Source organism: Rattus rattus, chromosome 2 (assembly GCF_011064425.1).
Source record: "Rattus rattus isolate New Zealand chromosome 2, Rrattus_CSIRO_v1, whole genome shotgun sequence".
NCBI lineage: Eukaryota > Metazoa > Chordata > Mammalia > Rodentia > Muridae > Rattus > Rattus rattus.
In genome coordinates, this window is record NC_046155.1 from 180,276,418 (window position 1) to 180,295,768 (window position 19,351).

At 38.8% G+C, this 19,351-nt stretch overlaps 1 protein-coding gene across 2 annotated transcripts in view; it reads left to right on the forward strand.

Moving 5' to 3' along the window:
* Window positions 1–15,525, forward strand: part of Nlrp9 (NLR family pyrin domain containing 9) — a 38,388-nt gene extending 22,863 nt beyond the window's left edge. For both annotated transcript variants that reach the window (XM_032896299.1, XM_032896300.1), the window contains 5 exons: window positions 3,427–3,594; window positions 6,398–6,568; window positions 10,898–11,068; window positions 11,629–11,799; window positions 15,375–15,525. In XM_032896299.1, coding sequence (XP_032752190.1) covers window positions 3,427–3,594; window positions 6,398–6,568; window positions 10,898–11,068; window positions 11,629–11,799; window positions 15,375–15,525 — 832 coding nt within the window. The remainder of the gene's footprint in view (window positions 1–3,426; window positions 3,595–6,397; window positions 6,569–10,897; window positions 11,069–11,628; window positions 11,800–15,374) is intronic.
* Window positions 15,526–19,351: the final 3,826 nt, after the last annotated feature.

Sequence of the window (19,351 nt, forward strand, 5' to 3'; positions counted from 1 at the left end):
GCATTTGCCTATGTATTTGCTGAATTCTGGGTGTGTCTCTCAGGAGAGATCTATATTTGGTTCCTGTCGGCCTTCACTTCTTTGCTTCATCCATCTTATCTAGTTTGGTGGCTGTATATGTATGGGCCACATGTGGGGCGGGCTTCTAGTTGTTTACCTGTGTGGTCCTGTATTTCTTTAAGGAAGTTATTTATATCATTCTTAAAGTTCTCCATCATCATCATCATAAAATGTGATTTTAAATCTAAATCTTGCTTTCTGGTGTGTTTGGATATCCAGTATTTGCTTTGGATGGAGAACTGGGCTCTGATGATGACAAGTAGTCTTGGTATCTGTTGCTTAGGTTCCTGAGCTTGCCTCTTGCCATCAGGTTTTCTCTGATGTTAGCTTGTCTTGTTGTTTCTGCAGTTCATCCAGGGCCCCTAACCACTGAGCCAGCTGTCCAGCCCCATAAGACTTGCCATCATTTAACAATTTCAGTTTATATTTGGAAATATATATCATGAGTGCAAAAACATTAAGTTTTCATTAATATTCATGGGAAGAAATTATTTCTTTTCTAACCCAAGTTTAAAATTTCACAGATAGAAATATATACCATTTGAATGACAAAACTAAGTATACATGAGTAATAATATGAAATTTTAATATTTTCAATATATTCACTAACTTTCTATTACTAGTAACAATTATGAGATAACCATTTATTTTATCTCATCAATTTCAGTCCATAACTATTGTCCCTGTTGTATTTAGGCCACTGGAAAGCCATAAATCATGGTGGGAGCATGTGACAAAACAAACCACTCACTCATGACTGGGAAGTAAAAGAGAAAAAAAGGGAAGGGACCAGGATCCTACATCCCTGTTGAGACATTGATAATCAAAAGACCTCCCTCCTATTAAGGCTACAACTTCTCAAGAACACACCTTCTAAAAGCTCCACCATCTCCAAGCAGTGCCTGTCTAGCAGTTCTTTCCCACACAAATCTTTAAGGTGCCTGTAAAGTACAAAGCATAGCAATGCCTAAAATGTAATGTAGGAACAATTTACTCTTCTGAATCTGTTTCTTTCTTCTGTACTTTTTAAAATCAGTTTTCTTTTTTTTTAGATTTGAAGAAAAGTAGTTGTTATTTTATATACAGACACTCAAAAACATAACTGTATTTTTATTGCTACAAATGACTATAGGCATAATTTTTTCAGCCTACTTTAATAAGGTTTCTTCTGGATTGAAAGCCAAATTAAAAAAAAACACTTTGAATGCTTAACCTTCAAAGTTTTGCTTTGTATTAAAACATGTTGTACAAAATTAGTTTCATTTTGACCATTTCGTGTGTGAAAATACATATGCTCAGGTGCCTTCAAAATCCAGGAGAGGAAATCAGGTCTCCTGGAGCTGGAATTACATGAAGTTGTGAGCTACAGGTGTCTGAAATAGAACTCTAGTCCTACATTGAAGCAGCAAGTGTTAACTTCTGATCTGTATCTCTAACTACCCCATTAAGACATTTTCAGCCATGTTTATAATGCACTTGGGACACATTCACTTATATTCTATTGGTTTCCATTCCCTTCTTTAAAAATCCTAACTTGCTTTTTGATAACTTTTTTTCTAATGGTTTGAATACCAACATAATGGCATATCTGTATTTTATTACATTTATTTACTTATGTGTGAGACAGGCCCCTCTTAGTACTCAGAGATCAACTTACAGAAGTGCTTGGTAAACGCTTAACAGCACGGAAACAATCAATGTATAAAACTTCCACATGCCGTTAACAGGAGGCTAGAGAAAAAATAGTAGGCAGTCACACAACTGTGATATGTAGGAATGGCATAAGAATGAGAAGAAGTTGGCAGGATACTGATGGTCCGATATTTATAAGCAACATGACAACTCCAATGTGCATTTAAGACCATTGGTGTTTGTGATATGGTGACTTAGGCAGTATGCTAACATTGGTAATTTTCTTCCAGCTGTGTAATGAAATTACAACCCTTTATAACTTCATGAGTGTTTAGTGGGGGTAACAGAACCATTTCCTCTGATATTTGGACTGTTGCCTCGATTCCAGACAAGTAGCTTCTAACCTTTTGATGTTTTCCAGGTAATAGGATCAACTTCTATTCTAATGAGGTGATCTTTGGTGGGCTACTACATTGTAGCATGTCCCCTGAAGAACCAAATTAGCACCATTTTCTGTAACTTGCATTCTCATCCCCAATCCTCAGCAAAAAGTTCAATTTGGTGTTAGCCAATCATGCTTACAGGGTAAAGCCTGCATTTAAAAAAGTCCCCAGAGTTCAGAGTGTTCATGCTGCTTAGCATTAAATGTCAACTGGACAGTAAAGTAGACTGCCTTAGTTCACTAATTGTCTTTATTGGTTGATATTTTGGCATATTGATGAGGGAATATCTTGATTTATAATTACAAAAAAGGGCACAGTCTGTGATGAGTAAGCATGGATCAGTGGGCAGGTGGTTCTGGTCTTTATAAGAGTCTAGCTAGATAATTATAAACCAGCAAGCAGCTCCTTTATGAGGCTTCATGCTCTGACTTCCTCTATGATGCTTTGACTCTTGGAAGTGTAAACCAAACCATTTCCATTTGTTTTGGTCAGAGTGAGTATGTAATCACAGTGGTAGAATGAAATGAGAGCAGGAGTCTTCTAGTTTGGCAAATATATCCATGTGGAGTACTCTACATCCATGAGGCAAAGGTTCTTGTGTGCTCAGAATCCTTCTAGATCTTTTCCAAGAATATGGTCTCTCTGACTGGTTCTATTATTCTTTATCATATCTTTTGCATATACTAAACTGGTATGTGAGAACAACCTTTAAGCTTTATGACCTTCTCAGAAAGTTAAACACAAGGAGTAGGATGTAAGAATGTCAACATGTAGCTGGCTTGTTAGAACCACAGGTTAGATGAAATGGGCTTAGTAACTGATACCTGAAATCTAGATGAGAGGGTAACTGTGAGAGACCCAAGAAGTAAATGAGCATGCCCGTGCTTTATTCATATGGGTAATCAGAACTTACTGGAATACAAATCATATTTTAGTGATGGTATCTATCTGGGCATTAAAGGCCATGGCTTCTACCCACTACATTCCAGTAATATCCTATCTGTCTATTGGTTGTTGTGACAACCATTAATATCACCAATCATTTCCAAATGGATTCTAGAGAGTAAAATCACCCACAGTTGAAAATCATTACCTTTGAGCTTATTCCCAGTCAGTAGAACTCTATAAATTCACAGTCATAGCCACACAATTATGCTTATAATTTTTATAAGACTATGATGTATGTCTGAATTACTATTAGGATCTATGGTATTTGTGCCAGTAATAGACAGTCTTACATGGATCACCCAAAGATGTTATTCCTAACCTGTGACATGTTTCTCACATGTAGGTTGGGTAAATGTGACATATCAAGTGAGGCATGTGGCATAATTGCTACTTCCCTTATCAACTCTAAAGTGAAACATCTCTCATTGGTTGAAAATCCCTTGAAGAACAAAGGAGTGATGTCACTGTGTGCAATGCTGAAGGATCCAAGCTGTGTCCTTGAGACACTGATGTAAGTTGTTTTGAGAGAATATACCCCAGAGCTATTGCAGAAATCTGCACATGGGCCCAAGCATCATACAAGAGAGCATGGGTTGTGTCATTAGACTCAATCACTTTCCATGTTTCAGTTGCCATACCAGTAAGTGGAGTAAATACAAGCAGAGATATCATGAGACTAAATTCAGACAAGTCAAGACTAGCTCTGAAACTTCCTATGCATTATTTTTAGTTTACTAAACTAAAACTTTCTTATCATGAGTAAAGATGTTGTATCTGGAAAGAGATTGGTTACTAGGCAGAGGAGAATATAAATAAGAAAAAACTGATTCATTTCTAAGACATGGCTTTCCACATCTTACCTAAATCACTATAAGCTATCTCCTGCCATGAGGTTGACAATTATTTCTCATGGCAGAAGACTGCCAGACTATGGTCCCAGGGAAGCCATACCACAGTTATATCAATCAAAGGCCTTAGGATGGAGAATGTGCTCAAAGACACCTTGGTTTGTAGAAGAGGAAGAGTATACGTACACAAATTATTATGTCCTCTGTGATCAGGTATTCAACCAGTAATAATTACATGTGCATCTTATAGATATGGCATGCATAAAAATGTAAGAACATGGAATATTGATCATTGTAAAGAGATCTGCTTATAAAAGAACACTAGTGCAGACTAAGTATCTCTCCCAAGAACTACTTACAAAGAGATCAGAAGTGTTTCATACTTCATTTAATTTTTTGAAATATTTTCATATTATGAGAGTTGGTAATGGTTCCTAAGTTTAACCATGAAATTTATTTGTACACTGTATATAATTTATGCACACATTTTGGGTTTACATATGCACATGATTGTATACAATATTTTCAGTGTCTTTACATTTTGACCTGAATGTATCATGGCTGGTTACATGAGCACAATTCTGTAATTTTCTTATTTGAGGGATTTTAAAACATTTTATGTTTTGGAGCATCAAAAATTTCCATTTATCAATTAGAAATGCTTAGTATTAAGTAAAGATTTATAAAATCTTTTTATAAATTTCATATGTATATAAGTGTGTGTGTGTGCTTGCATGAATTTATATGTACCATGTTAGTTCAAGAGTCTGCTGAAGCCAAAAGAGGTCATTGGTCCCTTGGAATTACAGTTATAGGAGATAAGGAGCTCCACAATATAGGGGCTATGTGGATATTTGGAATGGCACCCCAAGTCTTCTACAAGGTCAGCAAGTAATTATAAATGTTGAACCATCTCTCCAGCCCTGAAATAAAACTTGTAAAGGAAAAGGAAAAATGCACTATAAAAAGTTGAAGGATGTTTCAGAAGAGGAAGGGAAAATGACATTAGAAGACACAATTATTTGATTAGTTAATTACCATGTGATGTTGTATAGTTGGTTAATTAAAACTACACTTGGTTACCACTAATTATAAAGAGCTTTATTATTGGTCATGCATTGTCTTAAATATTTAGTCTTTGAAGTACTAGGCTTCATCTCATAGAAGTAACAGGACTAGGAGAAATATTTAAAATAACAGGATTTAGCTGGAGTAATATCTAAGTTGGTAAAAACACTTGCCACTCAAATATCATGAGTTCAGTATGATAACCAGAACCTATGTGAAAAAAGCTGTGGATAGTGTCATACTGAAGAAATGGAAGCACCAGGATCCCTGGGGCTTACTAGACCACCATCCAAGTCACTAGAGTTCTAGGCAAATGAGAGAGCCTATCTCAAAGCAGGGTCATGGTATTCCTCTGGCCTCCACATGCATGTGTACCTATGCAGAGACAGACAGACAGACAGACAGACACACACACACACACACACACACACACCATACACACACAGAGTCAACAAAGAGAAATAAAAATAGTGAAAGATGCTCCTTTAGAACAGGATTCTGCAAGATGATAAATGTCTAATATGGGTGGAAGTTCTAGTTGATTGTTTTGCAAGTAAATTGACATGCAAATTAATAGTCAATTTTGGAAATATCTTTAGTGACCTATAAAGTCAGTTTTTCAAATTTTTCTTTGAAAATATTTCCATCATAATTAGAGAGGGGGGACACTTGTACACATAAAGAGGACAGAAGACAGCTTGTGGGAATTGGTTATTTCTTTCCATCCTGCGGGATTGAGTTCACAATCTTGTGTGCCCCATTTTCCCTGGGGGTATTGACCATAAGCATGAAGGGAAGGGGTTAAGAGGGAGAGATTAGGGTTCAAATTGGCATGAATATTGATAGAATAACCTCCAGAAACTGTTGCAGTGAGACAAGTTTACTTCATTCTTTAAGCAATAGGGCATAGAAGGACTTTTTAGGGGTATAGTATAGGTGGAAAGGGATAATTGGTCCTGACATTGAGGAAGTAGTAAGTGCTGATTGCTTATAGTATAGGACCAAATTATTACCATCCAGGTGGGGAGCCAGAATGAAATGCATGTGCTGAGTTATGCCCCCTAGCAGGGAGCACTGTACAAGATCCCTTTTTAGACAAGGACAGACAAGTCCAGCCACTGAGTTCAAGGACCCTCTCCAAACAAAGACAAGTAGAGTTGGGAAAGTGTTGTGAAGAAGGTTGTCCCCTGTTTTACACCAGGCTCTGAAAGGCATCTTTTCCTGAGGGACTGCTAGCTTGTAGGTGCTTAGACTTGGTGGCAAGAACCATCTTATCAGCCCATTTCAAAATTCATTCATGCAAAGTCGAAATTCAGTATAGGAAGAACAGGAAAGTCTTTGCAGGGCATGAGAATGTTCCAACAGTAAGTGAGCTGCTGACATATGATCTTCTTCCAGGTTGTCTTACTGCTGTCTCACATTCATTGCCTGTGGCCATCTCTATGAAGCCCTTGTAAGCAATAAACACCTCTCCCTGCTTGATCTGGGGTCAAATTTCCTGGAAGATACTGGAGTGAACCTTCTGTGTGAAGCTTTGAAAGACCCAAACTGCATCCTCAAGGAGTTATGGTAGGGCTGTGTTCTCAACTATTGCTGTTACTGCTGTTTCAGATGTTGGCATTCAGAAATTAGAAGGGTAGATTTGTCTGAATGTCAGTGTCATTTGCGTTAAGTGTGCTACCATGATAACTATCTTAAGACATGGAGCTCTGGGTGAATGGCTCATGAACATGAGTCCTCATAAGTGGGTTTACTGCCCTGATAAAAGAAGCCCCAGAGATTACTGCCTCATCCATCACATGGCAACACTTTTACATTCCAACAAGGCTGGAGAGATGACTCAGTAGTTGAAAGCCCTTGTCACTGAGTCATAAGGAACATAATCTCGATCTCAGCATCCATGTCTGGTAGTTGAGAATCAACTGTAATCCCAGCATCTAGGGGTCCATTATCTTCCTCTGGCCTCCATGTAGATAGACCACCTGAACATGTACACTTATACTCATAAATGCACATGCACACAGACACAAATGAAGAAGAAGGTGTATCTATGAGCCAGTAAATCAAACTTTCTACATATACTCTGGCAACCTTGATCTTGGGTTTTTTTATACAACTGACATCTATTTACCAGCCATCCATCCTAAAATTTTGTTAAAGCAGGCCAAACAGGTTAATACACCACAGAGAATGATGTCTACTTGAGAAAACAAGGCTGCAATTATCCCAGCTAATCCTTCTGGGATACTCAGTGACTTCCTGAGTTTATTCTTAATCAAAGGAGTTATTAAAGCAAAAACTGTGTTGTCAGATGCTCTTGAGGTAGAACTGGATGGAATGAAGAGTATATTAGTGGCAGTGCACACTTGGGTAGGGGATTTTTCTTATACTTCTCCCTTTATATGTAAGAAAGTATAGTCCTCATCTGAAAGAATTGATGTGATGGACATGTACGCATATCACACACAAAGGTATTGTGTCTATGTACAAAAGTTACAATTTCTAAATCTTTACACTATTGGTCTCTTGTTGTGGCTGTCCTAAGATTTGTAGATGGATGTAGCAATGTGTCTAGATAAATTAAATGGAAGTAACACCCTGTGGCCTAGTGGGACAAACCAAGATTGCTCTAGATGCTATTTGCATTTCCTGTATGGTAAAATCCATCCCTGCTTGTAAGCCATTAATATACACAAACATATTTTCCATGCAAAATCTATATGTATATACACATCCATCAACCATAAATCTGTGCATTGCTTATGTATCTATTTACTGATCTACCTATCTCATATCCACCCAACTATTATCTGTCATTTATGAATTTAATATCTCCCCCTTGTCTACCACTTATAAACTTACTGGCTTTACTTACATATCTCTCACATATTTTCTTACATGACCTCTTCCTATAATCACCTTCAATCTCCTAATTCTTTTTTTTTACATTTCCTGTTTCCCATTTCTTTCTACCATGTATTCACCTGGTTTTTCCCATTTCTTTTTTTATTTTATTTTATTTTATTTTTAACTTGAGTATTTCTTATTTACATTTCGAGTGTTATTCCCTTTCCCGGTTTCCGGCAAACATCCCCTAATCCCTCCCCTCCCCTTCTTTATGGGGGTTCCCCTCCCCATCCTCCCCCCATTGCCGCCCTCCCCACAACAATCACGGTCAGTCTTAGCAGGACCCAGGGCTTCCCCTTACACTGATGATCTTACAAGGATATTCAATGCTACCTATGAGGTCAGAGTCCAGGGTCAATCCATGTATAGTCTTTAGGTAGTGGCTTAGTCCCTGGAAGCTCTGGTTGATTGGCATTGTTGTTCATATGGGGTCTCGAGCCCCTTCAAGCTCTTCCAGTTCTTTCTCTGATTCCTTCAACGGGGGTCCTATTCTCAGTTCAGTGGTTTGCTGCTGGCATTCGCCTCTGTATTTGTTGTATTCGTGCTGTGTCTCTCAGGAGAGATCTACATCCGGCTCCTGTCTGCCTGCACTTCTTTGCTTCATCCATCTTGTCTAATTGGGTGGCTGTATATATATGGGCCACATGTGGGGCAGGCTCTGAATGGGTGTTCCTTCAGTCTCTGTTTTAATCTTTGCATCTCTATTCCCTGCCAAGGGTATTCTTGTTCCCCTTTTAAAGAAGGAGTGAAGCATTCACATTTTGATCATCCGTCTTGAGTTTCATGTGTTCTATGCATCTAGGGTAATTCAAGCATTTGGGCTAATAGCCACTTATCAATGAGTGCATACCATGTGTGTTTTTCTGTGATTGGGTTACCTCACTCAGGATGATATTTTCCAGTTCCAACCATTTGTCTATGAATTTCATAAAGTCATTGTTTTTGATAGCTGAGTAATATTCCATTGTGTAGATGTACCACATTTTCTATATCCATTCCTCTGTTGAAGGGCATCTGGGTTCTTTCCAGCTTCTGGCTATTATAAATAAGGCTGCGATGAACATAGTGGAGCACGTGTCTTTTTTTATATGTTGGGGCATCTTTTGGGTATATGCCCAAGAGAGGTATAGCTGGATCCTCAGGCAGTTCAATGTCCAATTTTCTGAGGAACCTCCAGACTGATTTCCAGAATGGTTGTACCAGTCTGCAATCCCACCAACAATGGAGGAGTGTTCCTCTTTCTCCACATCCTCGCCAGCATTTGCTGTCACCTGAGTTTTTGATCTTAGCCATTCTCACTGGTGTGAGGTGAAATCTCAGGGTTGTTTTGATTTGCATTTCCCTTATGACTAAAGATGTTGAACATTTCTTTAGGTGTTTCTCAGCCATTCGACAATTCCTCAGCTGTAAATTCTTTGTTTAGCTCTGAACCCCATTTCTTAATAGGGTTATTTGTCTCCCTGCGGTCTAACTTCTTGAGTTCTTTGTATATTTTGGATATAAGGCCTCTATCTGTTGTAGGATTGGTAAAGATCTTTTCCCAATCTGTTGGTTGCCGTTTTGTCGTAACCACAGTGTCCTTTGCCTTACAGAAGCTTTGCAGTTTTATGAGATCCCATTTGTCGATTCTTGATCTTAGAGCATAAGCCATTGGTGTTTTGTTCAGGAAATTTTTCCAGTGCCCATGTGTTCGAGATGCTGCCCTAGTTTTTCTTCTATTAGTTTGAGTGTATCTGGTTTGATGTGGAGGTCCTTGATCCACTTGGACTTAAGCTTTGTACAGGGTGATAAGCATGGATCGATCTGCATTCTTCTACATGTTGACCTCCAGTTGAACCAGCACCATTTGCTGAAAATGCTATCTTTTTTCCATTGGATGGTTTTGGCTCCTTTGTCAAAAAAATCAAGTGCCCATAGGTGTGGGTTCATTTCTGGGTCTTCAATTCTGTTCAATCTCCTAATTCTTATATTTCATTATGCATCTAACATAATCTGCCTAATGTTTATAATTAGCATCTCTATATCCTCTATGTATTCTCCATTCTTCACCTATCTTATACCAACTATCCTTCCTTCTGTCCCTCAACTTCTCTTTATTTTTTGCAATGCCATAGGAACCATGAGCTTGAGCCTCAGGGAGGTATGAGGACATGTTATCATATTAAATACTGGCAGAAGTTTGACATGTAAAATTTGTATGTAAATCTAAAATCAGTGATGTGATAGCCCCGCTGGTTTTCAAGGCATGTATATTATAACCAGGGGGAATTAGAGTAAGAGCATCATATAAAGAAATAAAAGCAGAAGAATCACGGTGAGCCAAAATGGAGCAGGGTACCCCAGATGATGGTGCATCATCAGCATTTCAGACATGCTTCAAGACTTCTGGTTCATACAAATAAGTCAAGCTGTTAGATGCATCTCAAGTTGTAGAATGCTTACTTATCATACACAGAGTCCTGAGTTTGATTCTCCAGCAAAAGCTTAAGAAAGCTATGGTAGCAACATGCCTATAATCTCAACAGTAAGAGATAGAGTTAGGAAGGTCAGAAGTTCAAAGTTATCCTCAGCTATGTAATGAATCTGAAGCCAGACAGTTACATGAGATTCTGTCTCCAAAGAATAAAAGCAGTCAATAAATGGCTTCTTGGAGAGGGAGAATCTGTCTCTTCCAACAGATACTCTGACCTAGGTTACTCAATCCCCTGAATACATGTGCATACATACAAGCAAAGCTAAATGGACTTAGTAGGTTACATTCGCATGTACATATGTGTACATATACCATATCTGTATATATGTAGCAAGGATAATTAAAGAAGAGATTATGAATTATGAAGGGGGAACTGGAAGGGATTTGAGGAAGAGATGGAGTAATGTAGATGGCAGTAGACACAGTTCTCATATGAAGTTCTAACCATTAAAATTATTAATAACTAAACAAGACAAAAGGATTGGGGAGAAAGTATGTTTTCATGTATGTTTTCCCAGGTTGTCAGGTTGCTTTTTAACTTCAGAATGCTGTGAGGAGATCTCTGCTGTCCTGACTTGCAATAATAATCTAAAGACCCTGAAACTGGGCAACAATAACATAGAAGACACTGGTGTCAAACAGTTATGTGAAGCTCTGAGTCATCCTAACTGTAAATTAGAATGTCTTGGGTGAGTCTTTACTAACTGTCATGTGGGAAGGTTCATACCTTGATAAGGAAACACTAGAGGGTTAATAGGGTTAAGAAGCCCACCTAGTATAGGCTCATAAGAGAAAATGCACAGGTCTTGTAAAAAGAGCAACAGGTGCTGTGAGATTGAATGCAATCTGTTGTGTTTTTCCCCACCACAATATCAGGTTCTCCTTATCTTTCTGCCCCTTCTGTGGTGTTTCCTTAGCCATAGTGGGTGGGGATGATGTCAATGCCTTCTTTGAGCCTGAGTATTCTGTAGACGCTCTCTGAACGTTGACTGTGAGCCTCCATATTTACCAGTCCTCTGCAAAGAGAAACTTCTTTGATGAGGCTTGAGAGCTAAACTAATACATAGGAATAATATTAATCATTTAGAACAGCATTTCTCATCTTAGGGGTCACAATCCCTTTGGATTTGAAACAAGGATTTGCTCAGTGTTGGTTCTGTGGGCATTTGGGGCCGGTGAGGTCTTTGCTCAGAAGCATGGAACTGGCGCTTAACAGCAGATTGTTTTTCTGGCATGTTCCCTGTCACAGGTTAGACCTGTGCAAGTTCACAAGTGACTGTTGTGAAGACCTGGCCTCAGCTCTCACCACCTGCAAAACACTGAATAGCTTAAATCTGGACTGGAAAACCTTGGAACACTCTGGGGTCGTGGCTCTCTGTGAGGCTTTGAATCACAAGAAATGTAACTTGAAGATGCTTGGGTGAGTACACACTGTCTCCCACAGTCAAGAATGGCTTCAAACAAGTGCTTCTGTGACAGTTAGCTCAAGCTAAACCCCACTGAGGCTGGGATGAGGAGTTCAGTGGTGAGGGCCCACTGCTGCACTGTGTGACACTGACACTGCTATCTATGATTTCTATCCACTCATGAGTATCATTATTTAGTGGGTATTATTCCAAATCTCATCAGTCATTTTTTTTAAATCCACCTTATTTTTAAAAGCTGTCATTTGGTTATGAAAAAATGATGAAATCCCAAAACTTTTAGAAACTGAATATAGCAACCAGAAAGAAATAAACTACATATTCTCTCTCATATACAGATCCTACCCTACACATGTACTCTGTCTGTCTGATCTGTCTGTCTGTCTCTTTCTCTGTCTCTTTGTGTCTCTCTGTCTTTCTCTGTGTCTCTCTCTCTGTCTCTCTGTCTCTGACTCTCTGTCTCTGTCTCTCTCTCTCTGTCTCTCACATACACATGTGTGTATGTGGGTATGCGTGTGTATTATACTGCACAAAATGGTAATAAAAAGATAAATGAAAATAAATATAAGTTCACAATATATAGTATACTTTGTGTTGTTCACTAGATAGTCTGTCAAGGTATAACAATTTTCAATGCCAAGTTAAGTTTTAAAAGGTTTTTGTTTGAGTGTTTTGTTAAACCTATAGCCTCTTGATTTCCATCCTATACTAGAGCTACAAAGAGTGTGTTAGAACAACGATGAGGGAAGAGCTAGGGTGTTAGCATAGATGGTTAATCATGGTGAGAATGCTAAAGTTGGGGTAGGACTAACCAAAGGAGAGAGTAGAGAGTCAGGAGCTGAAATTGAGCAGTAGATTTAAAAGAGCTTCGCAGATCAGTGCGAACTATTTGTGTAATTAAAGGTGACATAAAAAGTGCTTTTAGTCATCAGGTAAAGAAAAAACCAGAGGGAAGAAAATTAAGACAGCTATACTTTCAGGGATACCTGTGTTCCAATCTTATCTTGTGAAAATCAGGGGAATAAAGCCAAAAAAGTCTAAAGAAAAATGTTCAAGAAAGAAAATATAATTATGTTGAGTATTAACTCCTTAAGACATTATTTGTCAAAAGAGAAAAGAAAAGAAAAGCAACAATAACCACAGCAAAACAATAGCAAAAGCAGGCGTGTGTGATCTCTTACTCCTAAGGGTCATGAAAAATTGAAGAAGGAACAGAAATTTGGTAAGATGTGGGGAGCACCTATAAAGCAGAACCTTCTAGACTTGATAACATAGACATACTCAGGAAGTGTCTGTAGCAGAGGCTGACTCTGGAAGATCCTTGTAAGTTCAAGCCAGTCAAAACTCCAACATGGATAAAACAGGATCTTAGGAGATGCTGCCCCTAGCTGAAGAATTGTTGATATTTCAAAGCTCCAAGGGGAAGAAGAGTCATTTCTCTTCAAGGATGTGGCTCCTGCTAGGTTGCATATACAACAGAGGATGGGCCCACACCCACACATATATGGGCATCCCGAGTTGGACTTAGTGAGCTATTGGGCAGGAAAAAGAGATGAAATTTGGAAAGGAATGTGGAAGGGCCTTAAAGGGGAATGAGGAAAGGATAGGTTCAAAACACATTGTATTTTACACATAAGAAATTCTCAAAGTATAAACACATTGATCTTTGAAATATGAGTGTAAAAATAATAGCCATTTGTCAACTTTTGGTAACCCTGAAAACAATATTGATTTTTATTTAATATTATGTTTTTATTTATTTATTTTACATCCTTAGTTCTGTCTCCCTTTCAAATACCTGCTTATACAACCCTTCCTCATCCCTCTTCCCCTTCTCCCCTGAGAATGTAGGTACCACCTGGGTATCCCTCCCACCTTGACATTTCATGTCTCTGTAAGGCCAGGTACTTCCTCTCTCACTAAGCTATACAAGGCAGCCTACCTAGAAGAACATATCCCACGTACAGACAACTGCATTTGAGGACATCCCCTGTTGGAGTTCTCCAAGAACCACATGAAGACCAAGCTGCACAATTGCTACATGAGTGCAGGGAGTCCTAAGTCCAGTCCTTCATGTTATTTGGTTGGTGGTTCAGACACTGAGAGCCCCAAAGGTTCAGATTGACATGGCTCTGTTTCTCTTCCTGTGGAGTTCCTATCCCCTTCAAAGCAGGTAACCCTTTCTCCTATTCTTCCATAAGAGTTCCTAAGTACTATTCACTGTTTGGCTATGGGGGTCTGTTAACTGACTCAGTCAGTGGCTAGATATAACCTCTCAGAGAAGAACTTGCTCCTGTATATAAGCATAATACAGCATCATTCATAGTGATAAGGGTTGGCACTTGCCCATGAGATGGGTCTCAAGTTGGGTCAGTTATTGGTTTGACATTACCTCAGTCTCTGTTCCATCTCACATGTGTCTGCATTTCCTGTAGACAGGATAAATTTTGGGTCAAAAGTCTTGTGGGTGTATTGGTTTCTCTATCACTCCACTGGAGTTCCTGCCTGGCTACAGGAGGTGGTCACTTCAGGTTCCACATCTCCAATGTTGTGAGTCATAACTAAGGTCGCACCCACTAATTCTTGGGTGTCTCCCTTATGCCAGGTCTCTGCCTCATCCTGGAGATGCCCACCCACCTCTTTATATTAACCATAAAACACAGGTACCATGCTAAATTCCACAGGTTCAAAGTATCAAAACAAGAAGCAAGGCCCAAAATAGGAAGCTTGAATCTCACTTAGAAGGATAAATATAATAATCATTAGAGCAGATGGAGGAATGGATCTGGGAAGGAGTGGGGATGGGGAAGGAATGAGGTTCAGGATCAGGTGTGGGGAAGGACAGGAGATATGTCTATGAGAATGAATGGAAATGAATAATGTTTTTAGGTAAGCAGGCAGTGAGAATAGGTGAGCTAAGGTGTAAAAAATACTGTGTCTCACAGAAAGTGAGTAGAGACACAAAAGGAACATGCTAATATGAATAATTATGACATTAGTGAGTATGACATTAATTACACCAGTGTTCATAAGTATGTAAAAATTGAAAACCAAGTTACACAAAGTTAAAATGCATGAATAAGAAATACACATGATTATGCACTTAAACAGTAAATGGGTGAAAATGGCCATTAGATGATGTGTCCATGTGTGTCCGTGTATCAGTGTGTCTGTGTGTCCGTGTGTGTGTGTGTGTGTGTGTGTGTGTGTGTGTGTGTGTGTGTGTGTGTGTTTAGAGGGTCCCTTCTCCCTGAGGGGAATCATTGCTGTCTCTTCACTCTCAATACATTCCTATCTTTCATCTCTGGAGACTGATGACTGAGAGGTAGTCATAGCTGTAAAGAGACACAAATGACAACAAAACCTGGGAGATGGCATGGCTCAATGAGAGACGGGGTTTACTGCCATGCCTGACAACCCAAAAATCCCCTTAGGTGAAGTGGGAGGATGGATTTCCGTGAATAGTCCTCTGATCTTACTTTGTATGCAGCATCAGGGGCCTAGTAAATGCACATACAGAATTGTAAATATTTTTTAATTAATGAAACAGAATTGTCTGTTTTCACACCAGACTGGACAAATCTGCATTTTCTGTGGAATCGCAGACATTACTGCAAGCTGTGGAAAAGAAAAATAATAATCTGAGTATTTTACATTATCCCTGGGTTGAAGAGGAACGCAAGAAGAGGGGTGTTCGTCTGGTATGGAACAGCAAGAATTGATCTCATAACAAAGACTTATCATTTGTTATGTTTCTCCTATATACCCTGCCCCATTTTGCACATTATGGTACTGGTAGCTATTTCCAGGGCTGTTCTTCCACAGTGTCCCATGCCCACCTATCTTTATACCTCCCTTCACCACTTTGCAACATTTATATTACAAACACATTCAATAAACACTAAAATTGTTTGAAAACATGAATGTTTCCTCAATGAATGTGTTAAAGTGTTAGGGTTTTAAAACTGAAAGGACTCTGATCCTCTTAAAGTTCAGTTTGAGAGTGATATTTGTATCATGTGTTCACTAGTTGTCATTCTCGGAGTAGCTAACATCCACCTGAACATCTGTGGCTCATCCATGCCAATATTCTAAAAGACATGAATATCACTGTGCAGAAAGTGGGAAGTAGGAAGATAATGTCTAGAATTCCCAAAGGTTAAAACCAATATTTTGGGAAAAGGATCTCAAGATTTCCTTTCTAAGTTCTAGGGATCAGACCTAGTACTCACTCGGGGTTGGAATGATAACTGAGTAGGTAAAATTGTCCCTTGCTCTTCAGAAGACCAAAGTTCAAACCCCAGCAATACACTGTGTGCCTCTCAACTGCCTGTAACTTCAGGTCTAAGATATATGATATGCTTTCCTGGCCTCCACAGGCACCTATATGCATGCACACACAGATGTACATATACATACAAAGAATAAACATTTAAGACTTAATGGTTTACATGTTAACTGTTATTCACTATGACATTTGCCATAAGTTACAATAAATATGTCAGTCTTGCTTAAATAATATTTTAAAAATAAATAATCTAAGGCAGCACTTCTCAACTTGTGGTTCATGAAAGGAATTGCATATCAGATATCTTACATGTCAGATATTTACATTATGGTTCACAGCAGTAGCAATGAAATGATTTTATGGTTGGCAGTCACCACAACTTGAGCAACTGTATTAAAGTGTTGCAGCATTAGGAAAGTTAAAAACAAATAAAAAATATCTAGATTGTTTCTTCTTAAAAATATACATTTATGATTATATGTGTACCTGGGTATGAGTATGTATACCATATGTTTATAGAAGCTCTTGCAGATCAAGAGGATGAGTATCAGATCCCCTGGTTGCAGGTGATTATCAACTGTCATGTGGGTGCTAAAAAGTTGGACTTGACCTGTGTCCTTTGTAAGATCATTAAGTATTATTAATGTCTGACTCAGCTCTCCTGTCTTTATTTTTCAAAAACTAGGGAAAAACACTCTTACCAATTGAATTGAGCTTTCTTTTTTTCCTTAATTGGATTTTTTAATTTACATTTAAAATGTTATCCCAGTTTACCCTCCACAAACCTGCTGTCCCATCTCCCCTCCCTCTGCTTCTATAAGGGTGCTACCCCATCTACCTCCCCAGTCCCTCCTACAACTCTGCCCTGACACTCCACTACACTGGGGCATTGAACCTTGGCAGGACCAAGATCCTCTCCTCCCATTGATACCTGGCAATGCCATCCTCTGCTACATATGTGGTTGGAACCATAGGCCCATCCCTGTGTACTCTTGGGATGGTGGTTTAGTCCCTGTGATCCCTGGACTGTCTGATTGGTTGATTTTGTTGTTGTTCTTATGGGGTTGCAAGCCCCTTCATCTACTTCAGTCCTTTCTCTAACTCCTCCAATTAGAGACCCTGTTCCCAGTTCAATGGTTGGCTGCGAGCATCCACCTCTGTATTTGTCAGGCTCTGGCAGAGCCTCTCAGGAGAAGTCAGCAAGCACTTCTTGTCATGTAAAATATTGTCTGGGATTGGTGGCTGTATATGGAATACATCCCTTGTGGAGCAGTTTCTGGATGACCTTCCCTTCAGTCTCTGCTCCACATTTTTTTAACATATTTCCTACCTGTGAGAATTTTTGTTTTGCCTTCTAAAAAGGACTGAAGCATCCACAATTTGATCTTCCTTCCTGAGCTTCATGTGGTCTGTGAATTTTACCTTGAGTATTGATAGCTTTCAGTATAATATCCACTTATCAGTGAATGCATACCATGTATGTTCTTTTGTGATTGGGTTACCTCACTCAGGATATTTTCTAGTTCCATCTATTTGCCTAAGAATTTCATGAAGTCGTTGTTTTAATAGCTGAGTAGTACTCCATTGTGAAAATGTACCACATTTTCTGTTTTCAATCCTCTGTGGAGGGACATTTAGATTGATTCCAGCTACTAGCAATTATAAATAAGGCTGTTATGAACATAGTGGAGCATATGTCCTTGTTATATGTTGGAACATCTTTTGGGTATATGTCCTGGAGTGGTCTAGCTGGATTCTCAGGAAGTACTATGTCCAATTTTCTGAGGATCCACCAGACTGATTTCAAGAGAGGTTATAACAACTTGCAATTCCACCAACAATGGAGGAGTGTTCCTCTTTCTCCACATTCTCACCAGCATCTCCTGTCACCTGAGTTTATGATCTTAGGCATTCTGACTGGTGTGAGACGGAATATCAGGGTCCTTTTCATTTGCATTTACCTGTTGACTAAGGATGTTTAACATGTCTTTAGGTGCTTCTAAGCCATTCGAAATACCTCATTTCAGAGTTCTTTGTTTAGCTCTGTACTCCATTTTAATAGGGTTATTTAATTCTCTGGAGTAACTTCTTGAACTCTTTGTATATATTGGATATTATCCCTCTATCTGACATAGTATTGGTAAAGATCTTTTGCAAATCTCTTGATTGCTATTTTGTCCTAATGACAGTATCCTTTGTCCTACAAAAGCTTTGTAATTTTGTGAAGTTCATTTGTTGACTCTTGATCTTAGAGCATTAGCCATTGGTGTTCTGTTCACAAAATTTCCCCCAGTGTCCACGTGTTTGAGGCTCTTCCCCACATTTTCTTCTATTAGTTTCAGTGTATCTGGTTTTATGTGGAGGTCCTTTATCCACTTGATCTTGACATTTGCACAGGGTGATTGCATTCTTCTACATGCTGACTACCAGTTGAACCAGCACCATTTGTTGGAAATACTGTCTCTTTTCCACTGGATGGTTTTAGCTCCTTTGTCAAAAATCAAGTGACTATTAGGTGTGTGGGTTCATTTCTAGGTCTTCAATTCTATTCCATTGATCTACCTGCCTGTCTCTGTACCAATACCATACAGGTTTTATCACTATTGCTCTGTAATACAGCTTGAGGTTAGGGATGGTGATTTCCCCCAGTTTTCCCTATCCTGTATTTTTACATCCATGTTATCCCATGACAGATGATTGTTTTGATGTGTTCTTGGATTTGTTTTGCAAGAATCTTATTGAGTAGTTTAGCATCCATATTCATAAGGGAAATTGCTCTGAAGTTCTCTTTGTTGAGTCTCTGTGTGGTTTTGGTTTAATTGTAATAGTGGTTTCACAGAATGAATTGGGTAGTATTCCTTCTGTTTCTATTTTGTGGAATACTTTGGAAAGTATTGATATTAGGTCTTCTTTAAAGGTCTGATCGAATTCAGCACTAAACCCAACTAGTACTGAGCTTTTTTTGGCTGGGAGACTGCTTCTATTTCTTTAGGAATTATGGGACTTAATGGTTTATCTGATCTTGATTTAACTTTAGTGCCTGATATCTGATTAGAAAATTGCCCAGTTGATCCAGATTTTCCAGTTTTGTTGTATATATGCTTATGTAGTAGGATCTGATGATTTTTTGGATTTCCTCAGTTTCTGTTGTTATGTCCCCATTTTCATTTCTGATTTTGTTACTTTAGATACTGTCTATATGCCCTCCAGTTAGGCTGGCAAAGTGTTTATCTATGTTGTTGTTTTCCTCAAAAGAACCA